The following is a 23,577-nucleotide window of genomic DNA, read 5'->3' on the forward strand; positions in this document are numbered from 1 at the left end:
GAGTTAGTGGCTAGGAGAAGAAGTAAGAGAGCTGCTGGCGTGTCTGGGAGGAGGCAAATGTGTGGAGTGAAAAGAAATGGACGCTCCTACCTTAGCTAGGAGATCCTTCCCCATTAAAGGTACAGGGCAACTTAGCACCACTAAGAATGTATGTGTGAGAGGGATGCCTCTGAAAATACAATTAAATGGTGGTGTCTGCTGAGGTAGATAAGGCTGTCCCCTGTACCCGACAATAAAGGAGAGGTGGCATCCCAAAACTCCCAGGACTGAGTCAATGGCTCTGGTGTCCAGAAGGAAAGAAACGGATCGCTTCCCTGCTGCGTTCTGGGTTCCCTGTCATGTCTGTAGCCAAGCCTAGGTCTGTTGGAGGTCTTAGCTTGATGTACCCATGCATCTTGGTGCCTGGGGGCAGTCAGCTGACTCTGTCTTTCTAGGCGGCACTTTTAACAAGGCTGTTGATGGCCTGGCAGGGCATTCAGTAGCCCGTGGCCTTTTCCTCATTTAAAACAGGGACCCAACAGCTTTTGGAAGTCAGCAAGTGCCAGCACTTGGCAATTTTGTTTTCGGGCTTTTATCTCTTCCCTGGCACACCCTAAATGCCACAGGTGACTCTTTTGCCTGTGGGGTCAGGAGCCTCGCTCTCCAGATGCTTAAGTTTTAGTCAGGTAGGTCTGGGGAACAAGAGACAGATTTTCGTATTTATCCTGAACTATTTACTGGTTTTAGGGCAGCCTTACAGAGGCCTGTCAGGAGACAGGTAATAAACTTATCTCTGGCACTGACAGCCACTCTGGGTGTTGTAGTCCCAGTGTGGCTCTTGGTCAGAAACCGCTTCGGCTCCTGGGGGGGTGTGAAAGGTTAGTTTAATGAATTTCGTCTGCGTGAATCCTAGCCTGCTCCCATACCCGCCTGTGTTCCTCCGGGAGTAAATTATTAGAAAGTATCATATATATATATATATATATATATATATATATATATATATATATCATGAAAGGTAAGACTATAAAATTGAGTTATATATTGAAATTGTTTAATAAAGGAAGCAGAATTAGACGTATAAGAACCCAGCTTAGTTTCTATCTGAGAGAGTTCTGCTAGAGAGAATGGAACATGAACTTTAACCAGTCCATCCACACCCGCCACCTCTCGCAAAGGGAGAACAGTGGAAGGTTCTGGATGGCTGGAATCAGCCAATTTAGCAGCTCGAGAGCGGGTGGTAGGGGGAGTGAAGTTTGGAGCCAGGGCAGGGCCTTTGGAAGCAGCCGCTGCAGAGGAAGAAACAGCTTTAGAAGAGGAAGAGTCTGGAGCGGAAGGAACGGTTGTTCTAGGAGTTGGAGCCGGAGGTCGGATAGGTAGAGGTTCATTAGCAGGGTCTAAAGTTAGAGAGTCCAGAGTCAGAGAATCCTCCGGTTTAGGCATAGCTAACATCATATGAGCAGGAGAGAAGGAAACGAGAAGAGACAGTTTAGCATTGAGAAAGAAGAAAGCAACTCTTTCCATTTGCCTGAACGCCGACAGTGATTGGATAGCTCCCATGAAATATCGGGATCTAAGGAGCCGCTCGGCGGCTCTTTGTTATTTTTTTAAAGCATACTTTGGCCACTTTTTTGAACATAAACAAGTTAGCTTAGAAATCTTTATATAAGGCATTAAACTGAGAGGTTTTATAGCTTCAACAAGACAGCCTAACGGAGAGGAAGGACTAACAGGGTTGGAAGCCTTGTTTCCCATGTCTGCAGCGGAGGCAGAAAAATAAAAAATAAACGTGATCCGGAGCCAAGGCCCCAGGCGTCCCCAAGGCTAAGGGCGGATACCGGGCGCAGGCTGCTCCTTGACTCGTCAGCCACAGAAGCAGGGGCCCCCTCCACGGTGAGGAAAGGATTCCCCGGGAATCCAGACAGCGTTTACCCCTTCGTCAAGGAGATGGACGTGTCGGCCTCACGTGGCTCCCAGAACGCACCAACGGTGGTGGCCCTAACTCGAGAAATATCTCAGGCTGCAGACGTGGGAGACGGCTAGAAAAGTTAGGCCTGCGATAGGGGCCGACCGTAGCCAATGAAGACCATGGTCAGGGGTTCCCCCGGTCTCAAGAACACGTGTGAGGCACTGGACAATCAACGGTCGTTCTCACAGATTCAGGAAACCGTTTACATTGGCCGAAAATGGGGGAACTCACCAATCGAAGAAAGCGGTGTTGGATGCAATTTGGATGCGATTCAGGCGAATGGAGAGCGGTCTGTTGCGTATGGAGCAGATTCCCCGGTTCGCGGGTTTCCAGGCGCAGAGCACCCGGGAGCGCCCGCTCGGTTTCGGCACCAAAATGTTAGTTATTTAGCTGCGTTGTGTTCTTACCCTGCAAGGAAGTGTCACGAAACATGACAGAATCCGCTTATAAGAGTTTATTAGAGATACAGGGATAGAGAGTGCGCAGGCCTGTGGGAGAGACACGTGCGTGGAGAAGAGGAAGAGGAGAAGAGCGCTTCTGACATTCTTAAGAGACACAGTCTCACAGCATACATGTGAGTAACATGGACAGAGCAGGTTGTATTTATATATTTAGGAATACACACATACACACACACACACAACAACAGTTAAAGGAAAAGAGGCTGTGAATTTGAAAGAGAGCAAGGTGAGGGAGTACATGGCTGGTTTAGAGCAGTGGTTCTCAACCTGTGGGTCATGACTCCTTTGGGGGTCGAATGACCCTTTCACGGGGTTCACCTAAGACCATCGGAAAACACAGATGTTTACATTATGATTCATAACAGTAGCAAAATGACAGTTATGAAGTAGCAACAAATATAATTTTGTGGTTGGGGGTCACCACAGCATGAGGAAGTGTATTAAAGGGTCACAGTGTTAGGAAGGTTGAGAACCAGTAGTTTAGAGGGAAGAAAGGGAACAGGAAAGTGATGTAATTATATTATGTCAAACAAAATTTAAAAAAATTGTTTAAAGAAAGAGACTCACCGGGCAGTGGTGGTGGTGGCGGCGGCGGCGGCGGCGGCGGCGGCGGCGGCGGCGGCGGCGGCGGCGCACGCCTTTAATCCCAGCACTCGGGAGGCAGAGCCAGGCGGATCTCTGTGAGTTCGAGACCAGCCTGGGCTACCAAGTGAGTCCCAGGAAAGGGGCAAAGCTACACAGAGAAACCCTGTCTCGAAAAATCAAAAAAAAAAAAAAAAAGAAAAAAAGAAAGAGACTCAAGCAGGTTTCTGAATGAAGTAACAAGGTAAGGATTCTTTGACATAAAAAAAGGCATTATATTTTCAATTTTTAAAAATAAGAAGGATTATAGTAAAATATCAATTTAAATGTAGTACTCTGGAACCTTATTTCCATAGCCTGTACTATCGTAGGAGTTAGGGGAGATTCAAGAGTATTGAATCAGCAGTTTAGTCTGAGAAACCTGACTGGGCTCAGTTCTGAGAACAGCATTCAGGCACTCTGGTTCTACCACAGTTCAGAACACTAGGAGTTTGAATTCTTGTTGATGAGTTCCAGGGGCTTCCTCATCCTTCTGGAAGATTCACTCACATTCCCTGCATTCCAAGTGGTGCCTTCTATGAAGATGACCAACTGAGGAGGATCAGAATAGCCCAGCTGGTGTATGTTTAGCACTTTCTTTTCCTCAAGTATTCTGATAACTGGGTTCCTTTATGAAAAAATGGTCCAGAGAGGAATAAACAATGTAAGGCTGACTTTTCAGGGCACAGCTCCCACTTCTGGCTCCCAGAATTGCTCTTGACCACTTTCTTAGCAATAGAGCATGACTTAATGATAAAGCACACCTGTGTTGTCTTCAGTGTGTCTGGCCTTAAACCATGATGTTTGTGTAGTCTTGACCTTGGGGGAAGGTATAACTCTCTTTAGCCTCATCTATCTCTTCATCTGTCTATGGGACTAACAGTGCAAGCCAGACAGGGATCTTGTGAGGTTGGCATGAGGTAGTGCTGAGAGTTCCCTTGGTGCTGTGCCCAGAAGTACTAGGAATATTGTCATTTTTTATTCCTAGGCTTCAGTGGTGACTTCTGTGGGGATGACGCCTGGATTTATGACACTTGCCGCGTCTCTCTTTGCCATCATTTCCGTTTTTCACGCTTCCCACCAGACATGTCCACATGACTGTTTCTACTAAAGCTCAAGTGCCCGATGTCTCAAGACATCAGGTTTCACTCAATCCTGGCAAAGCTCAACCCTTCTGACTACCTCCATTGAGCTGAAGAGATCACCAGTCTCTCTGCCATAGTCTTCTCCGACATCTTGTCAGTGAGAGGTATCCTGTTAGTTACTGTTCTGTTGCTGGGATGAAACACCATGACCAAGGCAACTTATAGAAAGAAGTGTTTTATTGGGCTCATGGCCCTAGAGCAGTGGTCCTCAACCTTTCTGATGCTGCGACCCTTTAATACAGTTCCTCATGTTGTGGTGACCCCCAACCATAACATTATTTTCATTGCTACTTCATAACTGTCATTTTGGTGCCGTTATGAATCATAATGTGAAACTATTTGACATGCAGGATATCTGATATGTGACCCCCCGAAGAGGTCATGACCCACAGGTTGAAAACTGCTTTTCTGACAAGATAAGGGTCCATCATGGCAGAGGGGCTTGGTAGAAGGAGTAGGTCACCAAGAGCTTGCATCCTCAACTGCAAGCCCTCAGCAGCAAAAATGAACTGAAAGTGGAGAAAGACTATAAGTTCTCAAAGCCCGCCCCACCCCAAGTGACGTACTTCCTCTAGCAAGGCTCCACCTTCCCAAAGTTCCACAGTCTCCCCAAATAGTGTCACTGGGCGGGGAACAGATACTCAAATATCTGAGCCTAGGAGGGACATCTTCATTTAAGCCGCCACAGACAGAGTTAGCGGGTGGCTGCAGCCTCCTTTTCCTCGTGTCCTGTGGCCGTGTCTGCGCTGCCTTTCCAGATGCCGGTGCTTTAATTTGGTCCTTTGGTGGCCTTCCCATGGCCTCTGTTCCACAGTCTTTCACCTGGTCTCCCTGCCGCCCCGTGTTGGGGAATTAAGTGAACAGAGAGTGTCAGCCCTGAACCAAGCGGCTAGGGACTTGGAGGAGGGAAGTGAGGGGAAAAAAAAAAAGCCGAAGAAAGAGTGGAAAGGAATTTTGAAGATAACTGAAGCTCCGTCTGTTTCAAGGGAGCCGCAGCTCACGGTGGAGGAATAAGGCTTGTCCATAAAGTGTGGATGGGGACAGGGTGACGTGAGTCTATGTCTGAGTGGTGTCTAGCATGGTGTAGGATGGAACGAATACACATTCCGTCCCTGCAGCCTCCCTCCCTCCCCTCTTTGTCTTGCTGGGTCTCTCAATCTGTCCTTCCCACACCAGGACTTTCTTCCTACACACTTCTGGTCCCTGCACACTGGTACCTTTGACTACGCATCACTTTTCCAGGCTGATACAGTGCAGAGAAGCCAGTAGCTTCCTGGAAGAGGGGATGCAGAGGAAGTGATGGTTCCGATGTCTTCACTAACACTAATATAATCAAAACTGTTCCCACTTGGCAGACCTTTAAGCGCCTTGCTTTGCCTTCTGAAAGTCCAGCCTTCGTATCTTGGCGTGTCTTGTAGTAACCCACCCTTTCATCTTATGCTTTCTTCAGACTGCATACGCATTACCCTCCCGTGGTCTGTACCTAAGTTTCATATGCAAACATCTGCAGAGGTCAGACATGCCCAGGAGACCAGTGAGGAAAGCTGGGGTGAGGGGCTAGGGAGCGTGGGGACTGTGGCAGACAGATATCAGTCTCCTCCACTTCCAGCAGGTGGGACTCCCATTGCTCTAGGTGGCAGCTGCCATGTGGGGATATGATGCAGCATTGTTTGATATTCATGAGAAGATCAAGAGGTTTTTTTTTTTTTTTTTTCCATGAGAAGTCAAAAAGCAGTTTTTTGGTGAGAGTGTTTTAGATGTAGATTTTATTCACTTCAGATTTTATTTCAAACTACCAAAAAGGTTGGTATACTGGGTGGTTTTGTGTGTCAACTTGACACAAGTTATACAGTCATCAGAGGAAGGAGCCTCAGTTGAGGAAATGCCTCCTTGTGATTCAGCTGGAAGGCCTTTTCTCAATTAGTGATCAGTGGGGGAGGGCCCAGCCCATGGTGGGTGGTGCCATCTCTGGGTTGCTGGTCCTGGGTTCTACAAGAAAGCAGGCTGAGCAAGCCATGAGAAGCAAGACAGTAAGCAGCATCCTCCATGGCCTCTGCATCAGCTTCTGCCTTTAGGATCCTGCCCTGTGTGAGTTCTTGTCCTGACTTCCTTCAGTGATGAACAGCAATGCTGAAGTATAAGTCCAATAAATCCTCTCCTCCCCAACTTGCTTTTTGGTCATGGTGTTTCGTCACAGCAGTAGAAACCCCAAGTGAGACAGGTAGGATAAACAAAATATTTCCACACAACAGATTTCTCCCACTGGCTGCTAGATGCCAGCTTTGTCTATAAGGCTGTGTCCTCGCCTCCTTCTCCATGGCCTCACTTCCCCACCATGGAGGGCTCTCGCCCTGAACTCCTGAGGGGAGATTCCCATTCTACTTCTGATGTTTCTTTTGTCCTCTTTGTATTGTGGGCAGTTACAGGTTTGGACTCAGGCACCTCTGGGCTTGCTTTCTACCTTTGGCACATGTGGGCTGGCTTGATCTAGGGAAAGCTAATCGCTCTTTTCATCACCCACAAAGCTGAAATAGTTAATAGTGCCCTTTACGGTTGCTGTATGGGTTAGAGATTGGCGATGTGAAATGTCTAGCATATAGTTGGCTTTCAATTGATTTTTAAAAATTTATGACCACAGAAGCCAAAGAAATAACTCAGCAATTAAGAGTGTTTGCTGCTCTTCCTGAGGACACATGTTGCGTGGCTTACAACTGCCTGTAATTCCAACTGCTTGGAAATGGACATGATCATTGGGCCTTTGTGGACAATTGTGACACCCCCCCACACACACCACAAAAATCCTTCATGTCTACAAATCTTACGTGCTTCGTTAGGGTAGCCAGAAGGCAAAGACTGGGCGTGTAACACACAGCATGTATTAATGTGATAAGATGAACACAGTTCATCAGTTGTGACAACACCTGCTTGTTGTGAGCATGCATCATTTCAGACGGTGTTTGAGTCGACTCACAGCTTAAGACTTTTGAGAAATACTAAAAACAGCAGTGTGTAAGGTTTCGATTGTGGTTACTGACCTACTCTGTTTCTTTCCACAGGCTATGATGTTGCTGGGCCTGTTGCAATTGGACTCACCCACTGGAAAAACCCCTATGTACAAGGCAGACCCACCCTTCCATCAGATCTGCCCCTCTTCCTCTCCAAAGATGCGGGCATCCCTGTGTACCACCCATCCTTCGCTCGCAAAGCTGACCTGGCCACACCCTTGTCTTGTCCAGCCTCGCTGTCCATCACCCCTGTGCCTTCTTACAGCAGCAGCAGCCAGGAAACCCTGAGTCAGGACACATCAGGTAAGGAGTGTTGGCCTCTTCGGAGGTCCGGGTCTTGGCATAGCTAAGGTTCTTTTATGCATTTCTCTGCTGAACAGACGGCTCCTATACTGCTGATGTGTGATGATGCTCTGGACTCATAGGATATCTCCAGGTTGCCTGTGTTTAATCATTTAGCTGGACTAGAAGGGAGGTTGTGCTTGGAGATGTGGGGCTGAAGTGTTGTTCCGTTTGGTAAAATCCTTTCCAGGAATCAACTTCAAATCAGAAGTCTAAGAAGAGTGTAACAAGTTTTTGCTGTTTGGTTTCTTTTTGAGTAACTTCGAGCCAGGTCGCTTTGCCCCACCAAATTGACCCGTGTCTGGGATCTTGAAAACCACTGCTTGGAGGCGAAATCTGGCCAGCCAGCTTCTTGCTTTTGAACAGCCAAAAATTAGGAGCAATTGTTTGTTTTTTTTACCTATAAAGTCCCACCAACATGGCTGCCTAGACATGTGATGAACAAGGACAGGTGACATGCTAAAGCTGACGGGGAGAAGACCATGAGGTCACAGCCCTATACAAAGAACTCCAGGCAACTAAGGATGCCGAGAGCAACAGAACTAGCCTTCCCCAGGGAAGAGCACGCCAATTGGTTATCCGATACCAAATGGTCAGTCCTGAAAACATACATAAAGTAACATTGTACAGACTGAGCAGGGTTATACTTAGTGACATACACATATATATAATATAGATTCGTATTTATGTATACACATATACAATACATTTGCATGTGACAACAATTAATGAAAAAAGAAACCATGAATTTAAAAGAGCATGGAGAGGTATATGGGACGGTTTGGAAGGAGGAAAGGGAAAGGTGAAATGTGGATTATATTATAATCTCAAAAATAGAAGAAAAAGTAGTTTTTTTTTTTACATTTTAAATGGTTGGAAAAAATTAATAATATTTTATGTGAAAATTATATGAAGTTTGAATTTTAGTTTCTTACATTGTGTCTTATTTGTATACAGCCATACTTTTATTTATGCATAATCTATAGTGATTTTTGCATAGCAATGCAGAATCAAGTAACTGTAACAGATTTTATATCCCATAACACCTAAAATATATGCTGTCTGGTCCCTTTTCAGAAACTGTTTGTTGACCACTGATCTATGTAATCTTTGGAAGTCATTAAATAACCAAGGCAAAAAAAAATTATGACCTGTCACATTTGACATCAGCTGCAGAAAGCTTGTCCTGTGCAAGGATGGCATGCTCACTGTCTTTATTTCGGAAGTCTGAGGTGGAGGTTTAATTGATGTAAAAATCTATGCTGCTGTATTTTCTTCCATAGCCACAGCACTTAGAGATAAGGTTTAACTACCCAAACACAATGCTGATAAGCCCCTATTCAGGAAATAAATCTTTGCATGATGGGAGTCCTTGGCAAGCAACAGTTCACAGATGCTGCCACCTAGAGACAAGATGCTGATGTTGCAGAAGCTCCAGGTGATCAAAGTCAATCACCAGATGCTAAGAATCATCACTGCACTTCTTCTTCTTCTTCTTCTTCTTCTTCTTCTTCTTCTTCTTCTTCTTCTTCTTCTTCTTCTTCTTCTTCTTCTCCTCCTCCTCCTCCTCCTCCTCCTCCTCCTCCTCCTCCTCCTCCTCCTCCTCCTCCTCCTCCTCCTCCTCCTTCTTCTTTGGTTTTTCAAGACAGGGTTTCTCTGTGTAGCTTTGTGCCTTTCCTGAAACTCGCTTTGGAGACCAGGTTGACCTCAAACTCACAGAGATCCGCCTGGCTCTGCCTCCCGAGTGCAGGGATTAAAGGCGTGCACCACCACCGCCCAGCTACATCACTGCACTTCTTAAAACTGAGGATCCCTAGGCCTCTACCCCAGGGGCTGTGTGCACAGTTCCACCCTCACCAATCTGTGTTCTGCTGACTGCCTCTCCTGGGGTTTTCATTGCTCACCTTCCCCACATACTGTAAGATCTTTTCCCCAAAGTCTTTGATGAAATTGTTCAGTTGAAATCTAAAGAGAGTTAGGGATCACTTGCGTGGACTTAGCCTTCTTTCTGTTTTCCTGACTGTTACTTTGGCTGTAGAGAAATCTGTGTGGTAAGCTAAAAAAAATCTCTAGGAGTTGATTTTTTTAAATTAATTAATTAATGTGTGTGTGTGTGTGTGTGTGTGTGTGTGTGTGTGTGTGTGCATACCTGAGTGCATGTGTTGTGTGCTAGCAGGTGCCTGTGGAGGCCAGAAGGGCTATAAAATCCCCCAGAAATGGAGTTAGAAGACAGTTGCTGGCCACAGTATGGATGCTGAGAATTGAACTTGGGTCCTCTGAAAGAGCAGCCAGTTCTCTTAACTGCTGAGCCATCCCTCCAGCCCCAGGGGTTTGAGCTTACTGTGAAGAAAAATGACCATGCTTGCTCTCATTCAATAATATTTGAAGAAATCCTGTGCCTTCTGTGGCCTCAGTAAGGAAGGTTATGGCATTTTTTTTTCTGCAGAGGACTGTGAAACGGGGGCCGCCAGCTGAACATTTTACATCCCTGTCAGTTGGCCCTTTCCTTCCCGAGGAGCAGGGTATGCAGAAGCAATCTGACTTCGGAGAGCGGTTTCTATTTTTAACTTACTGGTTTTCAAAAAAAAAAAACCAAAATAAATGTCCACAATTCTCTTCATTTCAGGGCTTTCCCCAACAATGATATTGAATTTCTCCATGTAACTGATAAGTTTTTATATCCCGATAAGCCTCAGACCAAATTAGGAAAGACCCAGTTTAATGGGTAAAGCATTCCCTGGTGATTCTCCCGCACCCCAGAGAGGAGCCGGAGATGTGAGATGGGAGATGGGAGTCTGTTTTCTGGGATGCAGCTTATACACCCTGTGGGAGTGGTCTTGAGCCTCTCTGGGGGAGGAGCTGTGTTTGATGGCTTTGAAGGGGCGGGTTTGGGGAAAGAAATGGGGGAAGGGAGTTAAGGTGGATCTTCCACCAGAACATTCCAGAGTCTTTGGGTATATGGATGCCAGGGTGCCAGGGGCTGAGGTGGAACTCCCATCCAAATGGTAACCATTGGTTACTATTTTCTTATCATTATTACTGCTGCTGCTATTTGTAACTTTGCAGAGTACAACTGAACATTAAAGATGTACTGTACAAGCATGTGATATTAACTTTTAGAAAATTATAGATGTTGGAGTAGCTTCTATAAATTTCAAGATTATGCTTATGTTGTAGGCCTATTACATTTATTTTCTTATGGCAATTTATTGATTTCAGTGTGTAAAATATTTGTGTGAAAGTTTTGCTTCCTTATTTATTTCTTTTAAAATACATTTAATTTATTTGTAGCTTTTCTTTTTTATTTTTTTCCCTTCTGTTTCTATCTAGAAGAAAATTCTGGGAGGAGAGGAGTCAGTGTAGCCATGCTAGAATGTCTTGGAAAATCCAGAACTTGCTAGGTATCCTTTAATGAATCTATTTTTTTCACACCATAAACTTCATCACTGATACAGAAGAGCTGATGAGGTCTGCACTTATGTAACTAGACAATTATTTATGGATTATTGGGATTTTCATATGTCTATGAACCTCCATAATCACATTTAAAAATCATTTTTCACGTTTTATAAATACCATCGCCGGGCGGTGGTGGCGCACGCCTTTAATCCCAGCACTGGGGAGGCAGAGGCAGGCGGATCTCTGTGAGTTCGAGGCCAGCCTGGACTACCAAGTGAGTTCCAGGAAAAGGCGCAAAGCTACACAGAGAAACCATGTCTCGAAAAACCTAAAAAAAATAAAAAAAAAAGAAAAATACCATCATTCTACATTCTAGGGTGAATTAACAAAACACAAGATGAACAGAAGCTCTTGAGCCCTCCATTCATGTTTTTACTGCTTTTTAAAATATATAACATTTTTTATTCTTTGAGAATGTCATACAATGTGTTTTGATCATATTTACTCCCCAGCTCCTCTCAGATCTACCTCTACCTCCCAACTTCATGTTCCCCCTCCCCACTTTTTAAAATAACCCACGGAGTCTAATTTCTGCTGTCAGTGTACTCCTGGGCATGGAGCCACCTCCTGGAGCTCAAAGAAATCTGACTTTTCCTTCTCCAGGAGCAATCAGCTGTCTATAGCTCCACTGTGAGGGATGGGGCCTCATGAATCCCTTCCCTTTCCAGGTTCTTCTTATTCTTGTACCATTCTACTCTACTCTATTATCTTTCTCTTTGTGTGTAACTGACCTGTCCAATAGGTCATTCAACTCTATCATCTTTCTCTTTGTGTGTAACTGACCTGTCCAATAGGCCATTCTACTCTATCATCTTTCTCTTTGTGTGTACCTGTCTAGTAGGTCATTCTACTCTATCATCTTTCTCTTCATGTGTAACTGACCTGTCCAATAGGCCATTCTACTCTATTATCTTTCTCTTTGTGTGTAACTGACCTGTACAATAGGCCATTCTACTCTATCATCTTTCTCTTCGTGTGTAACTGACCTGCACAATGGGTTCTCGTTCATTAGACTTAGCCCGGCTTGCCAGTGTGTGTAGTGAACAAACTGTGAAACCTTGAACATACTGCTCCTTTCTCATGGCAAATAATGTTTTTGTCAGTAAATAAATCGCAGCAGGTTAAGTTGAAAAACAGTCTCTAGTGCTGGCTTTCTTTATCGATTCGTCATCTATCCATCCATCCATGCATCCATCCATCCATCTATCCACCCACCCATCCATCTAACCATCCATCTACCTATCCATCCATCCATCCATCCATTCATCCAAAATGTACTAAGTTCTCTCTTCTGTGCACTGTGATATGATCTTTGGATAGGAAATTAAGAAAGACATCATAACTCCCTCAAGGAGATCAATGATTAGTGGAGAAAACAGATAAGAAAGTATTCTAAGTTGGTGTGATAAATATTAAACTAGAAGTGTGCTAGCTAGTTTTATGTCAGCTTGACACAAGGTAGAATCATCTTAGAGAAGGGAACCTCAATTGAGAAACTGCATTCATAAGATTGGGCTGTAGGCAAGCCTGTAGGGCATTTTCTTAATTAGTGCTGGATGTGGGAGGGCCCAGTCCATTGTGGGTGGTGCCATGCCTGGGCTGGTGGTCCTTGGTTCTATAAGAAAGCAGGCTGAGCAGGTCATGAGGAGCAAGCCAATAAGAGGCACCTCTTGTAAGCTCCTGCCTCCAGGATCTTGCCCTGCTTGAGTTCCTGCCCTGACTGCCTTCGATGATGAACTGTGATATAAAAGAGGAAGTAAAATAAATCCTTTACTCCCAAAGCTTTTTTTCCCCTCATGTTGTTTAATCACAGCAATAGAAACCCTAACTAAGGCAATAAGATTTCAGAGTGAGGAGTCACATGCATGCACAAACATAGTTCAGTCTTAAAGTAATTAATTTAGTATTAAAAATACCAATACAGGTTAAGTATTGCTTTTCAAAGATTGTTGGGACCCAAAGTGTTTCAAATTTTAGAATTTTAAAAATAATTTTGAAATGTTTTCATATACATAATAATACATCTTGATTGTGGAAGCCAAGTCTGAATTTTGAGTTCATTTAAATTTTGGATGTGTTATACTGTTGCTTGAGTTTTCCTGCCTTGCCCACAGTCAGGACAAATCTTTGTCACCCGCCAGTCCCACAGCCGCTCAGACCCAACCAGGTAAACACAGAGACTTATATTGCTTACAAACTGTATGGCCGTGGCAGGCTTCTTGCTAACTGTTCTTATATCTTAAATTAATCCATTTCCATGAATCTATACCTTGCCACGTGGCTGGTGGCTTACCGGCGTCTTCACATGCTGCTGGTCATGGTGGCGGCTGCAGTGTCTCTCTGCCTCAGCCTTCCGCTTCCCAGCATTCTCCTCTACTTGTCCCACCTACTTCCTGCCTGGCCACTAGCCAACCAGTGTTTTATTTATTGACCAATCAGAGCAATTTGACATATAGACCGTACCACAGCATTATACACATAGCATGAGGTAATTTTATACAATATTTTTAGTATTCTTGTGATTTAACCATGACCTATTACTTGAGGGTCAGATGTGGAATTTGCTACTTGACACATAATGTCGGTACTCAAAAGGTGCTGGAATTTGGAACATTTCAGGCTCTTTAGATCAAGGATCCTTAACCTGTAGATGTATAATATTATAAAATATATCATTAAAATATTAGTAAGACTATATTAAATAGAGATATATATTTCTTCAATAGAAAAAGATGAAGCCGGGCGGTGGTGGTGCACGCCTTTAATCCCAGCACTCGGGAGACAGAGCCAGGCGGATCTGTTAATAAGCTTAAGATAATAAATAACTATTTGTGATGTAAAAAAAAGTAGGCTAGGGAGCTCAAGATCAGGGCAATGGGAGAATTAGTCCCTGTGGAGAGGCTCTTCCTGGCATTTACACAATCATCTCATGGTTAGTGCTCTGACATTAAAAACTGTATTTATTTATTCACTTATTATTTAATGTGTATGGATGTCTGCCTGCATGTGTAACTGTGCACCACGTGTGTGTCAGGTGTCTGCAGGGGCCAGAAGAAGGTGTTAGAACTCCTGGACCTGGAATTGCAGTAGCTACCGTGTGGGTTCTGGGAACTGAACCCAGGTCCTCTGCAAGGGCAGCAAGTGCTCTTAACCACTGGACCCTCTCTCCAGCCTAGTGCTCTGACTTCTTATAAGGGTAATAATCCTTTTCAGGAGAGGTCTGCTCCATGACTAGATGCCTCCCAAGACACTGTCTCCAAATATATCCTGTGGGGATTAGGATTCGAGCAGGTGAGATTTGGCAGGACACAGGCATCCAGTCTGTTGAACCATTCTGATTCCCAAGCCCCAGACTTGGTGTCTGTATACTTTATCTGCTGGCTTTCAGCTTCTGTAGGTAGGTATGTAGGTAGACATATATTACAGCCACCTAGAAAGTATCTCTAATCAAGACCGTCTTCTCCATCCCTGCTGGCACCATCTCAGCTCAAGCTCTCATTTTCCTACTTAGTCCAATGGCGTTCTTCTTCCCAGCCTCTTTATTCCTTCCCTTCTGTGTCCAGAGCATTGACTTTCTCACATTCATTCTGTCCTCTCTCCCCCTTCCTCCATTCTCTTCCCCCTTCCACTTCCTACTTCTCTGGTTTTCTTCTTTTTTCCTCCTCCTCCTGCTCCTCCCCTCCTGCTCCTCTCCCTCCTGCTCCTCCCTCTGTAGTTGGAATTTTCTTTGGGCTGCCAGCCAGCTCCCCAATAAAGACATGGAGACTTATTTTAACATGAATGCTCGGTGTTAGCTTAGGCTTGTCCCACTCGTTCTTTTAATTTAACCTGTTTCTTCTATTCATCTATGTTTTGCCTCAGGGTTTTTTACCTTTCTTTCATTCTGTATGTCCTACTTTTCTGTTTCCTGTGTCTGGCTGGCCCCTGGCATCTCCCTGGTGTCTCTTTGTCTTTCTTCCTTCTCTTGAGCATAATTCCACTTCCTACTTACTCTCTCTGCCTGGAAGTACCACCTATACCTCCTCCCTCACTATGGGCCATTCAGCTTTTTATTAGACCAGTCAGGTGCCTTAGGCAGGCGAGGTAAAATAGCAACACACCTTTACATAATTAAACAAATGCAACACATCTTTACATAGTTAAACAATTATTCTGCAACATAAAAAATACAACATATCTTTACATAGTTAAACAAATCTAACACATCTTTCATAATTGTCTTTTGCAGACTGTGCCTTCTAGTTTGAGAGATTTTTTTCCCCAAAGGTAGAGATATTTTCCCCCTAAAGATGAAAGTCACACCCTTGATCTTTACTCCCTTATACCACCAGTCCCCAGTTTACACACTGAAATCGTCTTATAAATCAGATATCTTCTGTTAATGAACTCTCTGCCTCTCTATGTGTGAAAATAAATGAGAACTTGCTCCTCCTGTATGGCCCTTCTGCAGGCTCCTGTGTCTCACCCCTTTCCCTTCACTGGTCTCCTGCTAGAGTTAGGTTCTAGAAAGAGAACATTAATGAGTTGCAGTATTCTTTATGGGATTCCTAAGTATGCTCCTCATTGGTGGAAGGTCTTGAAGATGTGAGATAGCAGCTCTTTATTTCATTTGTCTTGTGTATCTAATGTCTGGGCAGAGCTCTTGGATCTTGTCACAAGGTGGGAAATACCTTTCCTCCCTTGATGGTTACCTATTGGGGCTTTCTAGTAGATGTAGACATGTGTGTGAATGCTGGATTCTTGACTTGTGCCTACTGGTGGTGATGTAATGAGTTTGTCAGGGGTATAGAGTGTCTTAAAACAAGTGCCCATTTAGTAACGTGAATTCAGTATCTTTCAACAAATTGTGACCAGATACTTTCAGGATCGATGTCAAAGGAAACATGGAGGAGCTAAATTTTCAGAGGTTGGATGCCATTAATAATGACCTTGCAATTTGAGCTACTGATATTGTATGGGGTACAGAGAGTAATCTGACCTTATTAGAGATCTGTATGATACAGGTTGGGGTCTGTCTGTGCTTTAGAACTAAGAGAATTATTTCAAACATTTATTTGACAGGAGAGTTGCCTATGAGAAGCAAATCACTGAGTTTTGTTCAAGTTTCTTGTTTCTCTAAATTGGATTATTCTTCTCAGAATTCAAGGCCATGCCATTCAGTTTTCCAGTCTAGCACAATTCTGTCAGTTCCTTCTCCATGTGTGGTAATTATTTTGTCCTAGAAGACTAAAATCAGTGGTGAATCAGGAACAATTAATGGCACACGGGGACAAAGCCAATTAAACGATATGGTTACGAAGTTACTTGAGAATTATAATAAGAAACTGAAAAACTTGAACACAGACTGCCTTTGGATGATATATTTCAGAATTGAACACTAAGATGCTCCATTAGAGTTATCCATTCACGCCGTCCATCACCTGAACTCTCACCATTCAAAGTGTGGTTCGTTGTTGATAACAGGGTCTGAGTTAGAGGCAGCTTTGGTAACCCTTGGGGACAGTGGTCTGTGGTACCAGAGTGAATGGATGTCATGAGTACTCTCCAGTGCCATAAAAACAGAAGCTCCTTTCTGCTGCAGTGACAACGATCACAACCAGAAACAACTCATCCATCACACCCCCGACCAAGCTGTAGGGAACGGGGGCTGGGGATGCAGCATCTGAGACACCCAGTATCAGCTTATGGCTCATATAAATGCGTTTGGACATTGATTCATCACTAAAATGACTGGGGCCTTTAAAACAAACCTGAAGCTCTGTGGTTTGAATGAGTAATTCTCAAACTTTATCATGGACACAATAAACTGGAGAGTTTGTTGAACTGCAGGTCTTCCTTTGGCTGGCCTGGGGAGTTGGTGGTACAGCCTGTGTTTCTAGCTTTTTCTCAAGTGATGCTTGTGCTTCTGGTCTCAGGATGTGGTACTATACAAGACCCAGATTAAAAAAAAATATTATGCCGAAGCATGCAGGGTAACCACACAGGAGGCAGGTATTATGAAAGATCTGAGTGATTTTAAAGAGCTCAGGCAGAATTATCTTTATCAAAGCATCCCTCTGAGTTCCTAAAACAGCATTCCAGAAAGGACATTTGCTTCACCCAACAGATATAAGTGAAAGGTCTGCTTGTACCCTGTTACCAGGAAGTTGCTGATTCATGAGATACATACTCTGACTCTCCTGTAGACATTGTGTAGACAAGGAAGCAAAATGCCAACAACTGTGACACTGACTCAAGAGTGATCTTAGTCGTCTTAGCTCCAGTTCCCGGGAAACTGATTCTGAGTCACAGATCTACATGCATGAACATTTACTGAAGTAGTCCTTGGCAGCAGTGTGTGTGTGTGTGTGTGTGTGTGTGTGTGTGTGTGTGTGTGTATGTATGTGTGTGTATGGGGAGGAGGGTAAAGGAAGATGCCCAGGTAGAGGTAAATTTTGAGAAATGGTGCTGTACAAGGAGGCAAGGGAGATCTAGAACTCTGACTATGCTCCAGGATGTCTCATAGCAAGGCGTTTGGGCCTCTCCCATGGTTGCCTGGATACAAGCTGCCACAAGGAAGGGGCGTGGCCTTGAAATTTTCTCTTTGTGGGCAGTTCCTCAAGAGAGAGTGATCTGGAAGCCAGCACCATCAACATCCAGAACAGCAGGCAGACTGAGATCTGTCACATCAGGTGAGCAACACGAAGCAGTTTATGGGAACCCACAAAAGTTCTCGGTGAGAATTCTGCATGAGAAGCTCTGCTGGCCTTTGTGAGAAGGGGGTATGTGCTTAACAACTTGTTTGTTGAAGTAGGATGGGGCTTTAAGAAGTTTTAAAAATGACGTTTTATTTATTTTTGTGTGTGTATGTACGTGTGTGCCCTACCACGTGGGTGGAGGTAAGAGGTAAGAGGATCACTTGTAGTCATTTCTTTCTTCTCATTGTGTGACACCCAAGGATAGAACTCAGACCAGCAGGCTTGGCTGCAGAGCACCTTTAAATGCTGAGCCACCTCACCAGTCCCCTAGGCTAGGGCTTTTGAGATCTGGTTTATCTGAATTCAATTAGTGGGACTGTGGACACCAGTTTGGCAAGTGATGTTGCCAGTCCAGACCAATCACAGAGTCGTCAGGAGCTCTGAGGTTTGTGTGTGTGTGTGTGTGTGTGTGTGGTTTTCTAATGTCCAGGAGCTGATGAATGCCTGGATTCCCATTCAGTTTGTAGTTTTCTCATTTGAAGGGTTGGAAAATACCCTCTGGTTACTTTGACCCTAGCTCGGAGGGTACATGGAAACTATAGTTCTTATCTTCATCAGACAAAGAAAAATAGAAGTAATTTAGGGTCATCATTGTATAATGAAGGTGTTAGTTCAGTATCTTATTCCAGGTTCTGTGACTCTTTTATTCATCACTGTTTTTCGGTGCTGAGTATCCTGGAATAACCCCAACACTCAACTTCTTTATGTAATAATAGGGGAACAGACCAGCAGAAGAGATAAGTATTAAGTAACTACACAAATAAGAAAATCTGGTTAGTTCAATAAAGGCAAAGAATACTCATAGGTAGACAATAAAGCAGGGATTAATTTGCCCCTGTATGGTAGTTTGAAGGAAAATGGCCCCCATAGGGAGTGGCACTATTAGGAGGTGTGGCTTTGTTGGAGTGGGTGTGGCCTTGTTGGAGGAAGTGTGTCACGGTGGGGGTGGGCTTTGAGGTCTCCAAGCTCAAGCTATACCCAGTGAGAGAGTCACTCCCTGTTGCCTGTGGATCAAGATGGAGAACTCTCAGTTCCTTCTCCAGCACCATGTCTGCCTGAATACCACCATGTTTCCCGTCATGAAGATAATGGACTCAACCTCTGAAACTGTAAGCCGGCTTCAGCTAAATGTTTTCCTTTATAAAAGTTGCCATGGACATGGTGTCTCTTCACAGCAATTGAAACCCTAGCTAAGGCACCTGAGGGTGGGGGAAGAGACTGAGGGCACGGCAGTAGGTTGAGAGAGAGCTCCAAGATGTCTTGGAGCTTATGGAAATTTAGTGAAAATGTGGAATAGAAGACTGAAGAGCTGGCTGCTGTCTTCAAATCTGATGACCATCACGTTACCTTTATCTGGAGGACTTGACTCCTTGTGTCCCAGTCTCTCCATCTGTACAATGGTGTCATAAGGCCTAAAGAAGAGAAAACAGGCAGGTGTGCTTTTGAGATCGTAGACCACAGCAAATGCTGTTGTCCTGGTAGTTAGGCCAGGTGACATCCTCCCCTTTGACTCTTCCCTTCCTTCTGTCCCCTGGGCTGAGCTGGTGGGCTGATTCTAGTTAATGTTTTAACGCTGGATAATTCTCTTGCCTTCTGGAATTCAATTTTTTAGGCTGACAACTAAATTAAAAGATACTTTTGATATTGCGTTCCACTGCTACTCCTCTTTCTGTTCTCTCTCTCCTGTTTACTTACACGAGAAAAGATATTTCAGGAAGTGATAATCCTTATTTGTCAGATCCTCCCGATAGTTTTCAATCTACTTACTCCATTATGTTTGGAAATTGGGCTAGTCAGGGTGTAGTAATGTGATGTCACTGCCTACTGATGAGTTACAACTTGTGATGTAAACACTGATCTAAGTAAGATAGGACCTGTAACATAGCATCTCCTTCTGAGATATGCAGGACTCCAGGAGCAATTGGTTCTCTAATATGTGGAAGTTCCAGTATAAGAAGGGATTTAATTTCCAGTGTATAAGAGGTGATTTGATTTCCAGTGTATAAGAGGTGATTTGATTTCCAGTGTATAAGAGGTGATTTAGTTTCCAGTGTATAAGAGGTGATTTAATTTCCAGTATATAAGAAGGGATTTAATTTCCAGCATGTAAGAAGTGGTTTCTCATTGAAGACTGATTATTAATGTTACATTAAATGCCCATAGCAGGGAGACAGCTTCCTCATATTGGCAAAGCCGTGATCTCACAAAGGGTCTGTGTCGCTGAGATTTTCACTGTGGTGAAAGACCCTGTCCCATTAACTGCTGCCACAGGAAAGCTGCCTACCAAATATTACGGTTTGGATATTAACTATCTCCCAAGCCCCATATGTTGAAAGCTTGGTTTTCAGTTGTAGGAGGGAGTTGTCATAGGTCTGTTGTTGAATGGTGGACTGGGATTCCAGACCCCTTCTTTCTTTTGCTCCCTAGCCACCATGATGTGAGCAGCATTTCCACACCATACACTTCCACTCGATGGTCAGTCTTACCACAGGACCGAAGTGATGAGGTCAGGTAACCATGGATGGAAACCTCTAAACCTATGAGCTAAAGTGTAGCTGTCCTCTCTTGACATTGAACTCAGGAGTTTTGTTACGGTGATAGGAGACAGACCGACATATCCAACCCCGAATCTCAGTGGTCTATAACACAAAACGTCTACTCAAGTAATCTCAACTCAGATGGGGGCTGGCTGTGGGGCTCCGCTTTCACGTTGGCTGATTCAGACCGACTGTGGCTAGAACCACGGGGGTGGGTCAGCCCCGCTCCACCGTCTCATCCTGCAGCAAGCATGTTCTTGAATGTTCTCAGGACAGGGACCGAGGGGCAAGAGAAGAGGCCAGGCTGTTCATGCCAATGTCAACCTTGTTCTGCTAACAGAGCTGCTAATATTCTGTCAGCCAAAGCCACATGGCAGGGATGAGCCCAGCACGAACTAGAGATGGACAATGTTGCAGCTGACAGTGAGACCACATGGCCATTAGAATTATGAATTATGGGAATTATGAATAATCAGGAGTAATGATACAATCTGCTACATCTGTCTTACATTCAGTCTACTGACCCCAAACAGATATTTGGGTATAGTCTCAAACCAGAGTCCTTGGGGGTGGGCCCAAGGACTCTGTTCCCCTCCTCACTCCTTACTTACAGTACCTCCCTTCTACCTGGTCCTCCCCAGACTTTCTTATGAAAGCCTTTCCCCCTAGTGGAGACTGTCTTCGCAAAGCAGGTTGCCTTCCTGTCAGTCTATGAGAGGAGCCTGGGCCTACCTGGATCTTGGCCATGGGTATAATGTAAATTAAGTCATTACACACACCAGATATTTCGCTGTCATCTTCTGTAGTTAAAAGAGATTTGTCCTTGCCTTGTAGCATTTTTTTGAGTTGATTCATGATGCTATGCCTCTAAATGAGAGATTTTAATGAGTGAAGCCACCACTGGTATGTATAAGAATATTGTCTTTTGTCTCTGCTTTTCTCCTAAGGTGCTGCTCTGGATCTCTCGCTATCTCTTGGCCTGCTTTGCTGTGTAGTCTCATGAAGACTTGTCTGTTTCTGTGTCTTCTGACGGCAGCATCACCATCTCTCCTGCTCTGAAACAGGGAGCAGAGTCATCTTTAACCCTCCGCTTTCACAGTCCTTATCTACCTCTCATGAATAATGACCATTATCCAACCAGACGCTGAAATTGCTCTTGGCTCATTTTCCGGGCAGGTTCTTCGCTAAGGAGTAGGGGCTGTGAGTGACTAAGGCGTGACTCTCCTTGAAGCTCTGCATTTCGTTGAGGAGGTGAAGTGTGACTACATAACTCGAGGTAATGGGGCTGTGAACAGCGTGTTCCCTTCCACCCCTGAACACACCTAATTGCTCATCAGTTCTTGCTCATTCTGCCCCAGAAAGAGCCTTCAAATCTTACCCTCTCTTCATTTGCCCTATGGCAACTGCCCTTGCAGTGGTTCAAGGCTCTGCCCTGTTACCCCAGGGGGCAGTAGTCTCCTGTCTGGTTTCTCTGCTATCTCTCATTCCTCAGGCTATCCTCTCACTGGACCCAAAGGGTTTCCACTTGTTATCATAGTCTCAAATATTGATCTGAATCTGTCCTTTCTTGGTTTAGAAACAATCACTGGGATGGAAAGTTCTTCACTAAGTGGGCAACACAATTACCAAATGGCCTAGCCATTCTACTTCTGAGTATAAACCCCTCCAAGAAATTCAGAGAAAATACTTCAAAGCTTGCAAGAAATGGCTATACCATCACTATTCACGACAACTAAGGATGGACCCAGCACAAGGCTCCTCAACTGAATAACAAAGTGTTACGTGTCTGTGCAGTGTCATATCGCGCAATCAAAAAAGGGTTGGCATTGGGTGTGGTGGCACATGCCTGTAATCTCGACACTGGGAGGCTGATGCAGGGGGATTTTTTGTGAATTCAAGGCCAGCTTGAGCTTTACAGTAAGAGCTTGTCTCAAAAGACAAAACAAAATATAGAATAAATAGTGCTATGTATTGTAATTTGGGTGATCCTCAAAAATGTTTTTCTAAATCAAAGAAGCTAGCCATGAAAGGACATACAGCAAATGATTCTGCTTATATACAGTTTCCAGGACTGGTGAATCTATAGGGAAAGAAAGCAAAATTATAGTCCCCAGGGGCTTGAGGAGGGGAGAATGAGAAGTGACTATTCAGTGTGTTTTGAGATGATAAAAACATTCCAGAACTAGATGAATTAGATAGCGGTGATAATTTCACACACACACATACAACACAAATTGTGATATAATACACAGACACACACATAGACACACACATGTATAAATTGTGATATGATACACATACATAGACACAGACATACAGACACATGCACACACACAGACACAGACACACACATATATAAATTGTGAGATGATACACAGACACACACATATAAATTGTGATATGATGCACAGACACACACAGAGACACAGACAGACAGACACACACATATGTAAATTGTTAATATGTTACACAGACACACACGCACACACCACTGTATCCATCAGGGTTCTCCAGAAGAACAGAGCAAATAGAATGTATTTGTGCTAAAAAGGGATTTCCTAGAGTGACTTACAAACTGACTGAGGCTGTGTAGTCCTACAGTGGCCATCTGCATGCTGGAGAGGCTGAGAACCGGTCCATGAAGCTGGTTTTCATCAGCCTCAGTCTAGAGCCAAAGGCATGGGAGATTCCTAGAGGCTCTGGCCTTCAGTCCACACTGGAACCCGAGAAGCTGGGTTCTGACATCAGTGAAGGATGGCAGCAACAGGAGCCAGTCCCAGCAGCAGGGGGACTACCCATCAGCAAGAAGTGAACGCCCCATAGGCAAGCAGCATGGCTCTGCTTTGGTCCTCTTGATGTCTGGGTCACCACCAGAAGGTTCACCTGATCTAGACCCTAATTCTCCCATGATGTTGACCCTTCCTGGAAATGCCTTCACAGACCTACTCAGAGGTGTGTCTTTTTTTTTTTTTCTTTTATTTTACAATACTATTCAGTTCTACATAACAGCCACAGATTCCCTTGTTCTCCCACTTCCTGCCCCCTCCCCTTCCCCCCAGCTCACCCCCCATTCCCACCACCTCCAGATCAAGGCCACCCCTGAGGACTGAGATCGACCTGATAGACTCAGTCCAGGCAGGTCCAGTCCCCTCCTCCCAGATTGAGCCAAGCGTCCCTGTATAAGTCCCAGGTTTCAAACAGCTAACTCATGCAGCGAGCCCAGGACCTGGTACCACTGCCTAGATGCCTCCCAAACAGATCAAGCCAATCAACTGTCTCACCTATTCAGAGGGCCTGATCCAGTTGGGGGCCCCTCAGCCTT

At 44.5% G+C, this 23,577-nt stretch overlaps 1 protein-coding gene across 2 annotated transcripts in view; it reads left to right on the top strand.

Annotated features, from left to right (window-relative positions):
- Nucleotides 1-23,577, top strand: part of Ano4 (anoctamin 4) — a 395,425-nt gene that overhangs the window by 23,877 nt on the left and 347,971 nt on the right. For both annotated transcript variants that reach the window (XM_037196832.1, XM_028880306.2), the window contains exon 3: nt 7,232-7,483. In XM_037196832.1, the coding sequence (XP_037052727.1) occupies nt 7,232-7,483 (252 nt within the window). The remainder of the gene's footprint in view (nt 1-7,231; nt 7,484-23,577) is intronic.

The sequence above is a fragment of the Peromyscus leucopus genome, chromosome 18 (genome assembly GCF_004664715.2).
Source record: "Peromyscus leucopus breed LL Stock chromosome 18, UCI_PerLeu_2.1, whole genome shotgun sequence".
Classification (NCBI taxonomy): Eukaryota; Metazoa; Chordata; class Mammalia; order Rodentia; family Cricetidae; genus Peromyscus; species Peromyscus leucopus.